Here is a 16,153-nt window from a genome sequence, read left to right as displayed (position 1 = left end):
ATTATCATCTTCGGTTTGAAGCAGGAATCTTCGAGAAAGCATCCACAGGCTTAGCACACTGAAAGGAAACAGCAGTTTCCTAGATTTTGTTGACTGGCAACAACTTCATCTGGATCTGGCTGGCACTGCTTGCAGCATAGTACGACCTGCTGTTTGGAAATTAAGTCAAATTCGTTTAATTCCCACATGAGTGTGTGTGCGTGTGCGTGAGCGCGCGTATACACGCGCGTGCACACCCCCGAGCTTTTTTGCTTCAGAGGAGCAGGTAGGGATGAGGTTGGTTTTGCTCACAGCAGTATTTTCAGTGACCCGCAACGCGAGGGCTCCAAACACCCTCGGTGACTCAGTCAGCAGGTTGAATCCCGCAGTGAGGGTTGGATTCGCTCTGCTTCACGCACGGTTCTCATCCCTTACACCCTCACTCCTGTCCAGACGGCGCTTTGTGCAGAGCGGGTCCTCTGCATCCCTTCCTTCCTACCGGTTTCCCGGGCCGGCGGCCCGTTCATTCATTAGCGCGCCCCCCTGGACTGCCTGGGTCTGAGCCGCCCCCTCCCCAGCCCCGCCTCCTCCCCACCCTACTCCGTTTCGGACCTATCAGGAGCGGCGATTAGGGCGGGGCGGTGGCCGGGGCGGGGCCTCGCTCCTTTTAATAGCCGGCGGCGGCGGAGCCCGGAGCTCCGGAAACGCGCTGCAGAGCCGCCGAGCCCTGCCAGGCGCGAGGAGCTCCGGGCGCTTCCTGCCACGCCGGGCCTGCCTGGGCCGCGGCAGCGCCCGCTCCAGCGGCCGCGCCGCTCCGCCGAGAGCTGTGCGTCGGCCGCCGCCGAGCCCGGGCGTCGTCGCGGAGCCGGAGCGTCGTCGGCCAGCCGCGGAGTCGTCGCCGGTCGAGGTGCCGCGCCGAGGTGAGCGCGCCCGCCGACGGGCAAGGTGCGGCGCGGCGCGCGGGGCGTCCGGCCCGCGGGAAGATGTGCGGGGCGGCCTGAGACCGTGTGCGGCGCGCCCGAAGGTGCCTCGCCGCAGTGCCCGCGCCGGCGGCGGCCGAGTGTGCGGGGGGCCGGCCGGGGCGAGCTTGTGCGGGGGGGTGGCGGCGGCGGGGCGTGCGGGTCCGGGCCCGCGGGAGGCCGTTCGGCCCCGGAGGGATGGAAGCGTCCGGGATGGCGGGTACGAGGAGGCCCGAAGGCCTTCCCGCGGGGGGCGGAGTTCAGGGGCGGGAATCTCGGACGCGCGGAGGCTTACGCGGGTTTGGGGGGATGTTGGGGGAGGGGGCGGCGGAGAGAGGGTGGCCTTTTCTCTCCACCCCCCGGACTGCGGAGGGGCGAGCCGCAGTCCCGGGCGTCTGGTGGGTGAGCTGGGATGAGGGTGGGGGTCCCGGCATTCTATTGGGGTAGCAGTCGGGCCGCAGTTTGGCCGGGAGGGTGGGGGTGGCAGCGAGCGGAGTACCCCAAAAGCCGAGGAACGGCTGGGGGCAGCCCAGAACTGTGCGTTTTCTATGTCCTTCGGGAAGGGGGCTCATCTCCTACACCACTGCCTCCTCAAACTCTTTAGCGGTCCAGTCTAGATTTCAGCCATGATATGCCTCTTGTCACCCGCAGCCCCCACGCTCACCCGGGGCCCCGTGGTCCCTTTCGCGCACCCCCCCCCCACTGTCTTGGCGCTTTTCCCAGAGGTTCCCACCCTGTTCCAACCGGCGCCCTCCAGACAGCGCCGGTCCGGCCCCTCCTGCTTCTTGGTCAGCACCGGGTTTTTTTCTCCTCAATCTCGGACCCGACATTTTTCCTTTCCTTCACCCAGGGATTGCTAATAGGCTTGCCAGAACAGCACCCCCTCTGGGTACTAATGTCGCTTCAACCCCGCCCCCAGTGGGCCGGGGAGTAGAGGCGCCCTGCACATTGCGGGCCGCAATCACGTCTGTGTCCCAAAACGGTCCGGCTGCACACTAAACAACCCTGTGAAGCAATGAATTCTGGCCCTTGGGTGAGGGTTTCCAGAGAATATCACTGCAGAGTCAAGTCTCGCCCCAGGGGTCCACCAGGCACTGGGGTCCCAGCAGGACCCGCGCTGCCTCACAGCCCCAGGAAGCTGCTTGAAACCCCCCTCCCCACAGCCCCTCTCCACTCTCACTCAGATTTTACCCAGGATGGCATCATTTGTACCCGCTCCTCCAGCCCTATCCCAAGGTGCCTGGGCACTCCAGGACCAGTCATTGCTCAGCCACTGAGACCTTTCCTCTCCTGGGCAGTGACGCCTCTGGGAAGCTTGACTTCGAATTTAGACTTAAAATTCCCTCTGAGTTTTTGATCAATGCCCTGTGTATCCTCGGGGAACTGCCACAACTGAGTACGACAAACACTACAAAGTCCCCTTCTGCTCTACCTTCTGGCTTTTTATAGAAGGGAAAGAACAGGGAAACCTAAACAGAAAGGGCCAGGTGCCCAGCCGAGTGAGAGGGAAACTGGGGAAGACTTAGGGCACAGATGCCTAACCACCCACATGCCCCAAAAAAGACACATACAATAATCCCACGTGAAACCAGCTTCCCTGGTGAATCTCATGCTCTCTGTGGGCCCTTTTAGGATTCTGCCACTTTACTTGCACCATCCAGGGGGTCCCAACCAGCTCCTGGCCTAGCTGAGAAATGGCAGGACAGCCAGCAGGGTGACTGGGAAGCTGTCAGTGTCTCGGCCTGTCCTTAGCTCAAGCACTGGCACAAACAGGCTATTCCCAGAAGGTGCGCCCATGTCTGCTCCTGCCCGCGCCCCCGGCCCACATCTAATGGGGGTGCCCCATCCCTGCTACACTTAGCAGTCTGCATTGAATTGCTTGGAGACTCAGTGTTCTTCAGGCGTAGGTGCAGCTGTCCCACGCTGGCTGGCCCTCAGGCTGGCTGGGCTCTCAGAAGGTCCCCCTGGCAAGGAAGGCAAGATGGTGCAAAATAGCATTTCTGCTTTGGAAGTGCATCTGTTTCCACGTATGCCAGGCTCCTGTGGCACAGACACAGACCTGCCAGTCCAAGGGGCTGGACTCAGGATACTGAGAATCCAGTAAGGAGGATGGGGTGTCGGGAGCTGAAGGCATCCACGTGGCATTAGGTGTTTGCAGAGTTACGTAGACTGAAGATACCTCACAGGATGATGTTGCTCTATGTCCCAACCAAACTGGCTCCATGAGCCACCTGTTGTCCTCCACAACCGAAGCTCGCACGTTTTGCTGACAGGAGGCCAAGGGTTTGTGACAGCTGGCTGGCTGTTCCTCAGAGACCCTTGGACTGCTCTTGCAGACCCAAGCGGGTGGGTATTTATCTGGTCTCTCGGTAGTCCTGATTCTATGCCGCAAACTCCACTTCAATAAATTGGTACCTTTGACCTTGTCATCTAAAACGTACCTGCAGAACGTTTCTTCACAGGAGCGCTTCTGTTTTCAGAAGCAGTTTTTCAGACTAGTGGCAGGCTTTGGGGCGGGGGATGGGGGGACAGCACAATGGCAGTGAGGGTGACCTGTGGTGCAGACCAAGTGAAAGCCAACATTACACCTGATTGGGGAGTTGTGGGAACAAGCAGCAGGTCCCGGTTGAAGAAGGGGGACCATGGGTGAGATTTGTTAGGAGTTAGGTTTTCTTTTCTTTTCCGTGGGGGGTAGAGGGTGTACATTACTGTCCCCATCCAGCAGGAGGGATCGATGTCCCAGGTCCGTGGCATCCTCTGTCATTTACAGCTAACAATGTTCTTCGTGTTTCTCCTGGGCTTGATTTGACCTTGACTCTGCAAGTCCACTTTGGATACCTGCATTTTGTCACAGCACCTGGCTTCATTTCCAGATTCATGCCACCGGTTCCTAGTAGAGCAGTTGTATGGGTATGCGTCCTGAGAGATCAGATGGCCTCTGGTATTGAGGGAACTGAGTCCATAGCTGCAGTTCTGCCCATTCTTCCGACCCTCCTTTGCTTCTGACGCACCCACTGTACTCTCAGTTGATTGTGCAGGTTCTCGGCCCTTTGTGGGAAATAGCTCACTTTCCCTGCCATTGTTCCGAGCACCTCCTGAATGAACTCCCTCTGTTCTCAGAGACTGTTACAAGTGGGTGACAATGTGCAGCCTGCGTCTGTCCCTTGGGTGAGCCCGGGACAGGAAGGGATAATTAGAATTCACATGGGGGCTGTGGCCTCAGCGTTTCAACAGTTAATCATGCCCAGATCCACTCAAGTAAATGGAACACCGGGAGAAGGATTGCCAGTGAAATATGGGGGAAGACTCCCAGGCCCATCTTCCCAGGATGGCCTGAGGACCCTCTCCTGCACACTCACATCTTATTTCTCATGACTCTCGTGGGGGTCCCATGTATCTTAGGAACTGGATCCTAGGCAACTGCCCCCTCCCGCTCTGTCCAGGCTTGCCTTCTGTGAAGGGAGGGGGGTGAAGGGGATAAGTGACCGGAAGTAGATGCAGCTAGTGAGGCTAGAAACAGGGTGCTGGAGATGTGGGAGCCCCCTGAAGGCAGGGATGTCCCTCCCCGTTGACTCTGTTGCCTCACTGTTTGGCAGATGCTGCCACCGAGCTCCTGCAGCGTTGCTCACACAGTGCGAAGCCCCCTTGCAGGAGTTGTCAGTTAAAGGAGCCATAGCGCAGTGTGAGGCTGACCAGGGTTCAAGCGCTGACACCCTGTTTGGCCCCTTGAGCACAGAACCAGCAGTAAGCACTGAGTGCTGCCAGGTTTGGCCTAAAAACAGACAAGATGGATGTCAGTGGGCTTCCAGGGGAACATCAGCCTGGCACCCACTAAGGGCTGCCTCCAAGGACACTGTTCCTCTCCTGGGTGAGCATCTGTCTGACCAGGCTGTACCCCAGAGGGCCAAGACTTGGGGATTTGCTGACTCGCAGAGCCATGTAGCATTCAGTCTCCGAATGCTTCCGAGACCAGCGCGTCTCCGTAGCGCTGTGCTTCCTGGAGCTGTGAGTCACCCTCTGTACTCCCTTTCCCCCTAAGATGCAAATGGGCACTTCGCCATCCTCTCCCTTTCCCCTGCCCGCTTTGGATTTGTAATCAACAGCCTCCACATTTTCTATGGGAAACGTGCGTTTTTTGTAATCTCCTCCGTTGACTCCCTGTTGAGTTTATTTTTGTTTCCCTCTCTTGTTCGGTATCTGTTTTCTGGTTTCCTACCCACCTGTTGCGTTTATATGCTGAGGCTTCCGTTTTCTGGCTATCCCCAGCTCCAGGTTCCTTGGCAGTGTAACCGAAGCCCAGGGCCTGCTCACCTTCTTCATTCCATGGTGTTGGCACAAGTCACGTGCTTGCTGCCAGTGGGAGTATGTTGCTTTGCCTCCTTTCACTTTTCACCCATCTGGGTCATCTCATGAAGGTTTTTCCATGGCTGGTTTCTAGCAGAGAGCACCTGCACCCACAGCCCTTCATATTTGGAGAACTGCATTGTTAGGTAATGTCACCGGTATGCAAATGACACAGCATCCTTGTACACACATCAGGTGGTGTTCAAAACAGGAGACGGCAACTCGGCACACTTGGCTTGCTAGCAGCCCTAGAGAGGGTATTCCTCCACACACTGCTATGCTCTCCGGTAGCCCCCACCCATCCTGTTTTGAACACTATCTGATTATCTGCCTTTTGAATTGGGGGTTGGGGCCATTTCTAGCTAACTTAATTGCCAATATGGTGAACCCTGCTTTATGTGGCCATCTATTTGCCCCATCTGTTCTTATTCCCTTTTTCTTTCAATTTCTTTTGGGAATATCTTTTAGAACGGCTTGTGGCTTATATTAGCATGGGGGCTTTCTAAGGCCAGCAATCACATTTTGTCTTCTGCATATGTTAGCAACCCCTCATTACTCAGTGCTTAGAATGGTCAGTGTTTCTGTGAAGGCGTAAAAGCAGAGGGAGCTGAAGTGTATGCTGCACCTCTGCATATTTGCATATGTGATGCCCTTCCTTCCTTGATGCATGACCACCTTTTTCTGTGGTTTTACTTTTTGAACTTTTTTGGGCCTTTCTCTGAACTAGCGTCCTGTCCTGCAGGGCCAGTTGCTCAGTGTCCTCTCAGCTTCGGCCTGGGCATGAAAGGGTTTTTTGGGTTTTTTTTTTGGCTTTTTGGGTCACACCCGGCGATGCACAGGGGTTCCTCCTGGCTCTGTACTCAGGAATTATCCCTGAGGGTGCTCAGGGGACCATATGGGATGCTGGGAATCGAACCCGGGTCGGCCACGTGCAAGGCAAACACCCTACCCACTGTGCTATCGCTCCAGCCCCTGGCCATGAAAGGGTTTTTGATACGCCTTTCTTTATCTCAGAAAGGGTATTTGCCCTGAGCAGATAGTTCTGGGAGGACAGTTTTCCGCTCTGCAGTTGTTTGTGTTCGTCACTTTGCTGGTTGGCACATTTTCTAAGGAGTTAGTGATGGTCCTTATCTCTCTCCCTCTGTGGAGAATGTCTTTCCTCCTCTGGCTGCTTTAGGGTTTTTTCTCCTTCTCCCTGATTTCCCACCACAGCGCTCTGCTCTGTGTTACTGGGCGGTATTTATTGGTTTCATGTGTCAGTTTGTAATGGTTCTTGGGCTGCCCCTTCCTTCATGCTCCCACATTCCGTGGAGGGGAGTGGGGGGCTTCATGCCAGGCCGCTGTTGTTCACCCTCACATCACAGAGCATAGTTTCCCAAGTTTGGACTTTTGTCTTCCTGACTTGTATTTGGTTTTGTCTTCAGGCCTCCTCTTTTTTTTCCTCTTTGTGGTATTTGATCTGTTGCTCACATCCAATGAAGCATTCACTTCCGGGAGTCCCACTTGGTTCGGGCTTATCGCCTCTATCTCTCTTGTTCTGGTTTTCAGTGCTCGTCCCCACTCCAGCTAGCTGTTGCACTTTCCGGACGTTCCTCAGCTGTCCTGTTTGGTTGTTTCTGTTCAGTTATCTTTGCTGCGGAGCCCAGTTTTCTACTTCTTGGCACTTTGGCCATGTGGGTCAAGTGTTGGACATGGTGGAGATTATGTGGTTGACTGTTTTGACCATTTTTCTTGCTTTGGGACATGAGAGTTGGAGTGCTTATTTGTGGACTAGTCTCATCCCTTAGGTCTAGGGGTGCTGTGCCCCAGGAATAGATCAGCCTACTAAGGCATCGCCTGATGGCCTCTACTGATGGCCTCTCCTAAGCACCTAGGTCACTGTAGGAACACTACTGTTGGGGGGAGCTAATGGAGGGGGGCGCATTCTTTTGGATTCCCTGTCCACATGCCTGGCTTAGTGTTTAGGAAGGGCTCCCAGGCAGCCACATACAGATTTCTAGAAGCTCTTTTTCTGCACAGCTCCCTCCTTTCTGAAACTCTGTTCAGTACCTTCTGGTGGCCAACCCAAGTAATAGTCTGTTTCTCCTCAATTTCAGGACACACCCCAGCTTAGTTTGGGGCCTTTAGCCTGTAGCGTCACCTGAAAGCCAGCCATCAGGTGGACCTTGTGCTGGCTCCTGTCTTGTGCTCTCTTCCTGAGCATCTGGATTCTGCATTACCTGCCACCTCAGGAGTCAAAACTGCCATGGCTTACAGACTGACCAGTTTGCTCTTTCTTTGTTTATAGCAGGGCATTCAGTGCCAGGTGACTCCACCCTGGCCAGAGCAGAAGTCTCTGCCCATTGCTGTTTGCAGAGCCTCTAGTTGGATCACTAGTCTTGATCGTCTGGGTTTCATCTATCTTTACCTAGTGGGAAAGGGCTGCTTTTTCAGTCAATTACCAAGTGAGTGGAGTAGCCTGAAACCAGAAGAGCCCCTTTGTTCCATTTCTTTGAATCCACTGGAGCAGGCGGCCTCTGCCGCACTATTACCTTACACTTTACACTTTCGCAGCCTGAAAAGAAAAGGTAACGTGTACATATTACTCAGACATTTTATTTAGTGGCTTTGTGTTGAAAGAGGGATCTTTGAGACTGCTTTGGTTCAACTGTTCATTTTGCCCACAATACTCTCACACTCACTGTCTTCTCATCACCCAGAGCCTTTGCCATGGACCAGGGCGTGGCCATACAAGGCTTTGCCCTGCCCTGGAAGCCTGGCCCCATGCTGTGTGTTACCTCTTTCTCCTCCAGTGTCTGATCCAGGTTTTTGAGATTTTTTTTTGCTTTTGGGGTCACACCTGGAGATGCACAGGGGTTACTCCTGGCTTTGCACTCAGAAATTACTCCCGGCAGTGCTCAGGGGACCATATGGGATATTGAGAATCGAACCCAGGTCAGCCATGTGCAAGGCAAACGCTCTAACCACTGTGCTATCACTCCAGCCCCTGATCCAGGTTTTTGTTTCCTGCCAAACCAGAAAGAATCCCCTGCTTCTGTTCATTTCTTCTTATGTTATTTTGGGGTTGTGGAGTGGACACCAAGCCCTCCGAGACCTTATTCTTGATGCCTGTGTTAGCCACATGTTCTCACTCCAGACCCTCTCCACAGCTCCCAACCCTGTCTCTTTCTCACATGGATTCAAGGACTGATTGTCCCTGGGAATTCTTTCCACAGTGCCTCGGTGCCTCACAGGCAGGGAGTGATTACAGCTGCACCCCCAGCAGAGGACCCCAGCACACCCAGACCACAAACGCGTGGGTAAGGACACACCTTCCCCTCCCCTCTCTTACCTACCACCAACTTGGTCACCTGCCTTGGTCCTGCACTGCTAGCATTGGGGTGAGGGGTCACCTGGGATGGGTCTGCCAAGCCCTGACTCCTAATGGCCCAGCTCAAAAAGAATCAAACTCTCCTTACTGGGAGAGAAACCCAAGACTGGCCACTGCCCTCTGAATCCCTTTTGGGACTGACATGCCAGCTTGTGTGCACAATCAATACCTGCTCATGAATGGTGGGGTCAGCTTTGGGGATTGTGGTGGGCTTGAAGTCCAGGATCCGGAAGATACAGGGAGAAGGATAAGCTCTCTGAGAGGGATAGAGCTGGATGGTGCAGCCCCAGAAGCTGGAAAAACGTGTGAATGGGGCAGAGGACTTACGTTAGGAGTCAGGCAATCCCAGCCCCTGTGTGTGGTTGACGTCATAACCTGTTTGCTTGTTCATAGGCAGGAGTAGCTGTTGGGGTGCCCACCTGCTTCCAGAGAGCCTTCCACTTAGATCCAGCTTGGCTTTCTGGTGAGTAAGAATGAAACCCGACAAAGGGCAGGAGAGCTTCAGTATAGGGGTGAAGGTGCTTAGCTTGCCTGCGGCTGACACAGATTCCATCCTTGGCACTGCGTAGAGCACTCCAGTACTGCCAGGAGTGCCCCCTGAGCACTGCTGGGTATAAGCCTGCAGACTGTGAAAAAGTTGGGAGCGGGGAGACAGCTGGGCTCGGGGAGCCAAAGTGTAGGGGCTGGAGACCGCGGCTGCACATGGGCGGGTTCTGGTAGTCAGTCCCAGGAAAGGAGGCCTCAGTTCTGCACCTTGGAGCTCCGCAGGCCCCCTCCTGCTCACTGTCTCCCCTCTCGTTTCAGAAAGCACCCATGGGTGACAGCCTGCCACAGGAGATGGCGAGTACTAGCTCCCTGCGGGGCAGTCAGCCGCCTGGGCCCGAAGCAAAGCAGAAAGGGGATGTGGAGGGCAAGGGCGGGGCCGCCCAGAATCTGCTCATCGAGCATTTCTTCTCCTGCAAAGAGTGCGGGGATGCTTTCCGGCTCAAGGCTCTCCTGGTGCAGCACCAGCGCATCCACAGTGAGCAGAAGGGCTGGAAGTGCCATGATTGCGGCAAGGTCTTCCGCAAGGTGGGCGACTTCAACGAGCACCGCAAGAGCCACATGCCCCCGCCGCCTCCACGGGCCCCACGTCCCGGCCCAAGCCAGGCTGCAGGCCCGGCCCCAAGGCCCACCGCACCGCGCCCGGGCCCCCGACCCTCGGCCCCGCGCCCAGCACCCCGCCCAGAGCCCCGCCCGGCCCCCCGCGCCGAGGCCCGCAAGCGTGAGCGTCCAGAGAGGGAGACCAAGGCCTTCAAGTGCGAGGAGTGCGGCAAACGGTTCAAGAAGAACGCAGGCCTGAGCCAGCACCTGCGCGTTCATAGCCGCGAGAAGCCGTGGGCCTGCGAGGAGTGCGGCCGCGCATTCAAGGTGGGTAGCCATCTCTTTCGTCACCAGAAGCAGCATGCGGCCGAGCGGCCCCTCACCTGCAGCTCGTGCAGCCGCGGCTTCCTGGAGCCGCCCGAGCTGCTCAAGCACCCGCACGCGCCCAGCGCCCACCCACCCTTCGACTGTGACGACTGTGGCAAGTCGTTCCGTGCCGTGGGTGGCCTGGCCGAGCACCAGCGCATCCACAGCGGCGCCAAGCCCTACGTGTGTGGCCACTGCGGCAAGCTTTTTCGCCGCAGTTCTGAGCTCACCAAGCACCGGCGCATCCACACCGGCGAGAGGCCCTACGCGTGCACGCAGTGCGGCAAGGCCTTCCGCCAGAGCTCCAGCCTGCTGGAGCACCAGCGCATCCACACGGGCGAGCGGCCCTACTCGTGTGGCGACTGCGGCAAGGCTTTCCGCGGGCCCTCCGACCTCATCAAGCACCGGCGAATCCACAGCGGCCTCAAGCCGTATGAGTGTGGCCAGTGTGGCAAGGCTTTCTGCCGCAGCTCTGGCCTCAGCCGCCACCGCAGGACCCACAGTGGAGCCCGGCGCTGTGAGGGCAACCAGTGCGGCCGCATCTCCAAGCGCCAGCCCAGCCACCAGGAGTAGGGGGGCAGCGGCCCCCTGGGCCGCTCCCCAGGCAGGGGGGTGGCAGAGTCAAGGGAGATGAACAGCGCAGTGAACACTTCTGAGTTCACTGAAGAAGGGGGGAACCAATATCTACTACTGCCACCAGCAATTTCTAAAGTGTCCGTGTTGTGCCCTCGGAGAGTCACCTCGCCATTTCTGGATGGGTCTTGCCGTGGGTTCACTGAGGATGCAGGAGGGAGAGCTGGATGGGGCCTCTCCACTCTCCATCCCCCACCCTGGGAACCTGACCTCAGCTCAGTGTAATGCGGTCCCGACTTTCCTGAAAAGATCACCCCAAAGGTTTTTGGCCTACTTGAATTTCTCAATCGATAGGGATGTACATAGAGTACAGAGATGTCTTATATTTAATTTATTGCTTTAGTTATGCAGAGACACTGTATATCACATAGAATAATATATTAACTTAGAAAGTGCCCCTTCCCCACACTTTGCCCCAGATAAGTTTAGTCTAACTCCTCATGGCGTTTCTGACCCCTTGTCCTCACGTTCCCCAAGCCCCTTTTAAACTTTCACTTCCAAAGCACATCCAGGGACTTGCCTCCCTCTGAGCTCTGTGCCCTGTTGCGCTGACAATCCCTGCATAACACTAAGTAGAAATTGCCCCCCACCACCACTGTGGGGTCCCTGTAACATTTTCTTTCACTTGTCCTCTTAACTTGACAGCATAGACACTTAAGGGTTTTTTGTGGGTTTTTGTTTCTGGGTTCATTTTGTCAAAGTTTTTGTGGCATTTAAAACCTTGCCCAAGTGAGTTCACAATCTGAGGAATAATTACCAAATCAGGATAAAATTCCCTCTTTATCCTTTTTTCTTAATTGCATCCAGTTGAGTGACTTGCCTGAGGATCCCAAACTAGCACCAATTGGGATTGGTTACAGGCTACTGAGGCTTATCCTCTAGCAACACTAGTTTGTTCAAAGTAAATTTGTTGAGAGAGCAGCCCCCTGAAAATGGGGAGCGGCTCAAGTGCGAAATGATGCTTCCTTTTGGGGAACCATAGCTTCTCCTGATAGGGACCTCAATGGTACTTCTCTGCCCTTCTGATTCCAGCTTAGTAAATGGGTGACTGCAGGACCTACTTCTAAGGTTGTTGAGATGACTTAAGATTTCACATCATCAGGGAGGAACCTCACTGGGGGCCCTTGCTGTCATCCTCACACTTACAGAGCGACCTCAGAGGGGACCTTGCTGTCATCCCCGTCCTTAGCACTGTTGGTCCCAAGCTCATCATCCTTCTCTCCTGTGATGACTTTATCCATATCTCTTCTTGAGTGCAAGTTGTCTGCTCATCTCCTTGGCCCAGTTACCTTTGGCTGTGTTGACTTGAGCAGTCCTTTCTCTATTGAGCGTGAAAGTCTCTTCAATTTTCTTCCTTTACTCCTTTGAGCAGTTTGGGGACATTTCTGTTTTGCCCAACTTTAGTTCTGCCCTATTGAAGCCTTCACTGTTGTTCAAGAACTTGTAAGTTTCATGGTTTCAGTCGTTAGGCATAATGATATTTTCCTCCAGAATTTGATAAATGCCGAGTCACGAACAGTCGTGACCCAGCAGATGGTGGCGGCCAGCGATGGGTCGGACAAGCAGGCCCATTCTGCACCCCAGTTGCAGACTCTGTATATGAGGGGCAGTAATATAATCAGCTGGCCGCTCAGGCACAGAAGAGAAACTCCCATCACAGTTTGGCCCAGATGCTTGAACTGTTTGTTAGTGGAGCCACAGCCTTCAGCCACAGGGCAGGGCCTCACCAAGATCAATGGGGTAGCCCAAACTTGGTCTTGGCAGCAGCAAGCCTGCCAGCCTTCAGTCTCCTAGGAGGGAGCCTTGGGCACCCCTGGAGCAGGGTTCCATGCCTAAGAAGTAGCTCCACCCTGGAGACATCACCAACACATGAAGACTCACTCACCTGACTTGATGCCTTCGCGTGGGTCATAGTCACCTCCTAACGAGCGACTCTGGAAGCAGAAAGAGGATGGTTCAGTTGCTCTCATTTTTGGCGCCTAGAGGGAAATTCACCCACGTGTTCTGACATCACTTACTGAACAGCCCTGTCTGAGACGGCAATAGAGCAGAGGCTGGAGAGAAACTGTCCCTCTGGCAGCTCCAATCCTGGTAACAGAAGCAAACCATGGCAGGCCTGAGCTGTGGCTTGCAGCAGCCATGCCCCAAAGGGGCACAAAACAAGGGTCCAGAAGGCACTCGGACCCTTCTGATGGCCCCATGTGGCATAGAAGTCAAAGCTGGGCTTCCTGGGCTCGGCTGATGCCTGCACACTTCTCCCTTAGAGGGAGAAGCAGCAAGGGTTGTCCAGGAACATGGCCCCGCCCAGGGGCTGGTGGAGCCTATGGGTTGAGTGTCCTTCTGAGCAATGTCTGGGAGGCACCAGAGGGCATGACCAAGTGGGCCTCTCCCATGGGCCTAAATGAGGTTGAGGCCAGTAGGCCTCCCATTCCGGGAAAATGGGGTCCCATGGTGATCCCTTTGATGCTAATCAAAAGGGACTTGCAAGTGGCCCTTGGTCACTGTGGTGGGTCCCTGAGGCAACTCAGTCCCTAGCCGCGGGCTAGAGAGCAGCCACAACACTTGTTACATAGCCATCCTGTCATTCCGTGGCTTCAGTCTTGCAGTGGTTGTGGATCATGTCTGAAGTCACTTCTTTCCTCCCATCAGTTCTCTCTCACTCACTCAACCTGTTACACTGTGTTTGCTACAACTGTTAGTTGGTAAAGAATGTTGACATCCCCAGGGGCAAGCTGGCACCTTTACCCAGAAGTGCTCTGCCAGCACTTGCCCATTTGTGAGTGCTCGGTCATGTTTTCTGAAGGATCCGGATGCAGTGTTAGCTCTGCTCTTGAGCAGTGTCACTGCTTCATTTCTCCCCAGCCAAAACAGTGCTGTCTTGTTCTACCACTCTGCACTCCTACTGCTCTCCATTCTTGGTTCTAGAATGTTCTCTCCAACTCTCTTCTGGAGTTAACACCAAATACCACGTCTTTCCCATCACTGTGTTGGTGTGTGAAGTCCGTGCTCTCTCCAAACGCAAGCAGTGTGTGGCTTCAACGTGTGCCCTATAACTCCACCCACTTCTGTGTTGGCCTCTTGGTCCCTGGGGATATGTCAGATGCCAAATGGGATAAAGCTTCCTGTTGTGTGTGCTTGTCTATGCATTCGTGTATCTACCTCATTTTGTTCTTCCCAGTCTCATGTGGTCCTGTGGCAAGGGGCGCAGGGAGCAGAGGGAGGCTAAGGCGTGCTGCCTCTGCCTGTTTGAAATGCGTCCTTGTCCTCTGTTCTGGAGGACCCCCTCCTATTGCTTTCAGTAGAGTTTTGAATACTTGCCGAAAATTTCGAGAGAAATTGTTTACCCTTTTTGCTGCTTATAAGATTAACTGTTGATTGTTTGTGTCCCATTTCCAGAATTAGCCCACCCTGTGGTGGCAGTGGGCATCTTTCTTGCGTGGTGCTGCAGTCCACGTTTCCTGGGCTTTGGCCCTATTGTGTGCCATGTGACCCCCACCCCCTTTCCAGACCACCCAGGTCCGACCGGAACCGAAGCCCAGACTTCAGGGCATCAACCAGCCATCAGAGCTGCCTGGAAACCCAGAAACCCGTTGGTAATTGGTGTTGGAAGAAAGAACATGCCAGCCAGGACCTAGAGGGGCTGTCCCTGCGGGCACCGGCTTGAAGAACCATAGGCCCCTGAACTGCCTCCATCCAGCACCATGAGTGGAGCCTGGCACAGCCACCAGACTCCCTTGACTTCGAGGCAATTTGAGAGGGTTGCCGGTTGCCACGGTCCTCCGCAAGCCAATTGCTGCTTCCCTTCGGCTGCTTTCCGAGAACTGTGTCTGGTTTGCCTCCAGCCCTGATCTGGCCCACACCCCACCTGGCTGTTGTAAACACCTGTCTCGAAACATTCCTATGTGTGTTCGCTGGGATGGCCGAAAGCTCTGCCTTCAAGTCTCAGAGAGCTGGCCCAATGCCTTTGTGTCGGGGTGTTGTTCCTGTACTGAGCCTGCCTTTGCCCCAGGAAATGAGTGAACCCGCCACTCTTCCTGTTCTTGATTCTGGATGGATCTTGTTCTGTGCGGCCGATCCATGGAACTGGGGCCCTTTGGTACTAGTCTGCTTCTGTTCTGTGGTTCTCACTGTATCTGTTCAGGTGTTTGCTTTCGGATGTGGAAGTGGTCTCTTTCATTGTGACCCCCCAATACTGTATGCAGACCTGAGAACCAGCGCTCAGTTCCAGTGCCCACACCCCACCCCAGTTCACGTTTTGGTTGCCAGCCCTCCTTCCTCCTGGCCTAACCTGTCTGTTCTATGGCACTTCCTATACTCAGCCTTGCACTAGAGCTTTTCCCCGCCCGTCCAGTTGTGAGCTCTTAGAGACGGGATGGTCCTTTGTGTCCTGCTCCCTAGCAGAGCTAGCACAGTGCCTTGCACCATGTAGTTTTGAATAAATCAATGTTGAATGAACACCTTGGGTTTCTTGGCCTTCTTTCTCGTCCCCCTGCTGCTTGCCCCCACTGGACCCTGCCCCCTCTAGAGGCCCCAAGTTGCCTTGCCTGCCCCACCCTTGGGATTGGGGTCTTTGCTGTTTGCTACAGCCCCCTGATGACAGATACCGTGTCCTGAATTGAAACTGTTCCTCAGTCACGGGGACCCATCACCCGACTTCCCTGTCCCAATCCGGCCTTTCCCCATTCCAGGCTGGACCCTGAGTAGCTCCCCTAGGGAACAGAGAAGTGGGGTGACAGAAGGGGTTTCTAGGATTTGAGGGTCTGCCAGCCTCCCGAGGCTGCGTAAGCAGGATGACTCCTCCCTTCTTGGTGACCAGGGCCTCGTCTCCACATGAAGGAGATCAGCTCTGGCCTGTCCCTTAGCAGCTCCGTCCTGCCGCATTGGATGTCAGTGGCTCTGTCATAGTGCTGCTCTGCTCGGTTGCCATTTCTTTGGCAAGAGCCGTTCCTTCGGGGCTTTCCCAACACCCGACTTCTAAAAAATCTGCCCACATTTCCCTCCAAGCATGTGCAAACTCTTCTGGTAAGGTTGGTTGTGCCCAGTCAAGGCCAGAAGTCTGGAAAGCCAATTCTTGGTTCCCGGGGGAGGGCACAGCCTGGGCCATTTGCCTGGGAGTCCCTAATAGGGGCTGCAAATGTTTCTAGTGTCCTCCACACCCAGAGCACTTCTCCAACACTAACCTCCTCTGAAGGCCTATTTCCTAAAAATTTATTTGGGGTGAGGGCATACCCGTCGCTCAGGGGTCACTCCTGGCTCGACACTCAGGAATCACTCCTGGTGTGCTTGGGGGAGCGTACAGATTGCCAAACATCAAACCTGACCTGCTGTACTATAGCTCTCCAGTCCCCCAAGGCTTGCTGCCCAGGTCCCCCCAGTCCACATTGTCCTAGCCCACCTGAGTGGACCACTGGTCTGCTGT

General features: G+C 55.1%; 1 protein-coding gene across 3 annotated transcripts; it reads left to right on the top strand.

Moving 5' to 3' along the window:
- Positions 1-674: 674 nt before the first annotated feature.
- On the top strand, positions 675-15,189 carry ZNF275 (zinc finger protein 275). 3 transcript variants are annotated; one of them, XM_055122748.1, is made up of 5 exons: positions 675-899; positions 8,498-8,581; positions 9,046-9,115; positions 9,457-10,062; positions 14,242-15,189. In XM_055122748.1, the coding sequence occupies exons 4-5, from the start codon at positions 9,466-9,468 to the stop codon at positions 14,329-14,331; spliced, it is 687 nt and encodes a 228-aa protein (XP_054978723.1). In that variant the 5' UTR covers positions 675-899; positions 8,498-8,581; positions 9,046-9,115; positions 9,457-9,465; the 3' UTR covers positions 14,332-15,189. The 3 variants fall into 3 exon arrangements, with proteins under 3 accessions (XP_054978723.1, XP_054978725.1, XP_054978724.1); XM_055122750.1 differs by having other exon boundaries at positions 14,131-15,189; XM_055122749.1 differs by having other exon boundaries at positions 675-924.
- The last annotated feature ends 964 nt before the right edge of the window (positions 15,190-16,153 follow it).

Source organism: Sorex araneus, chromosome X (assembly GCF_027595985.1).
Source record: "Sorex araneus isolate mSorAra2 chromosome X, mSorAra2.pri, whole genome shotgun sequence".
NCBI classification, from domain to species: Eukaryota; Metazoa; Chordata; class Mammalia; order Eulipotyphla; family Soricidae; genus Sorex; species Sorex araneus.
The sequence above is the reverse complement of the archived record's forward strand: the minus strand, read 5'-3'. Positions and strand labels throughout refer to the sequence as shown.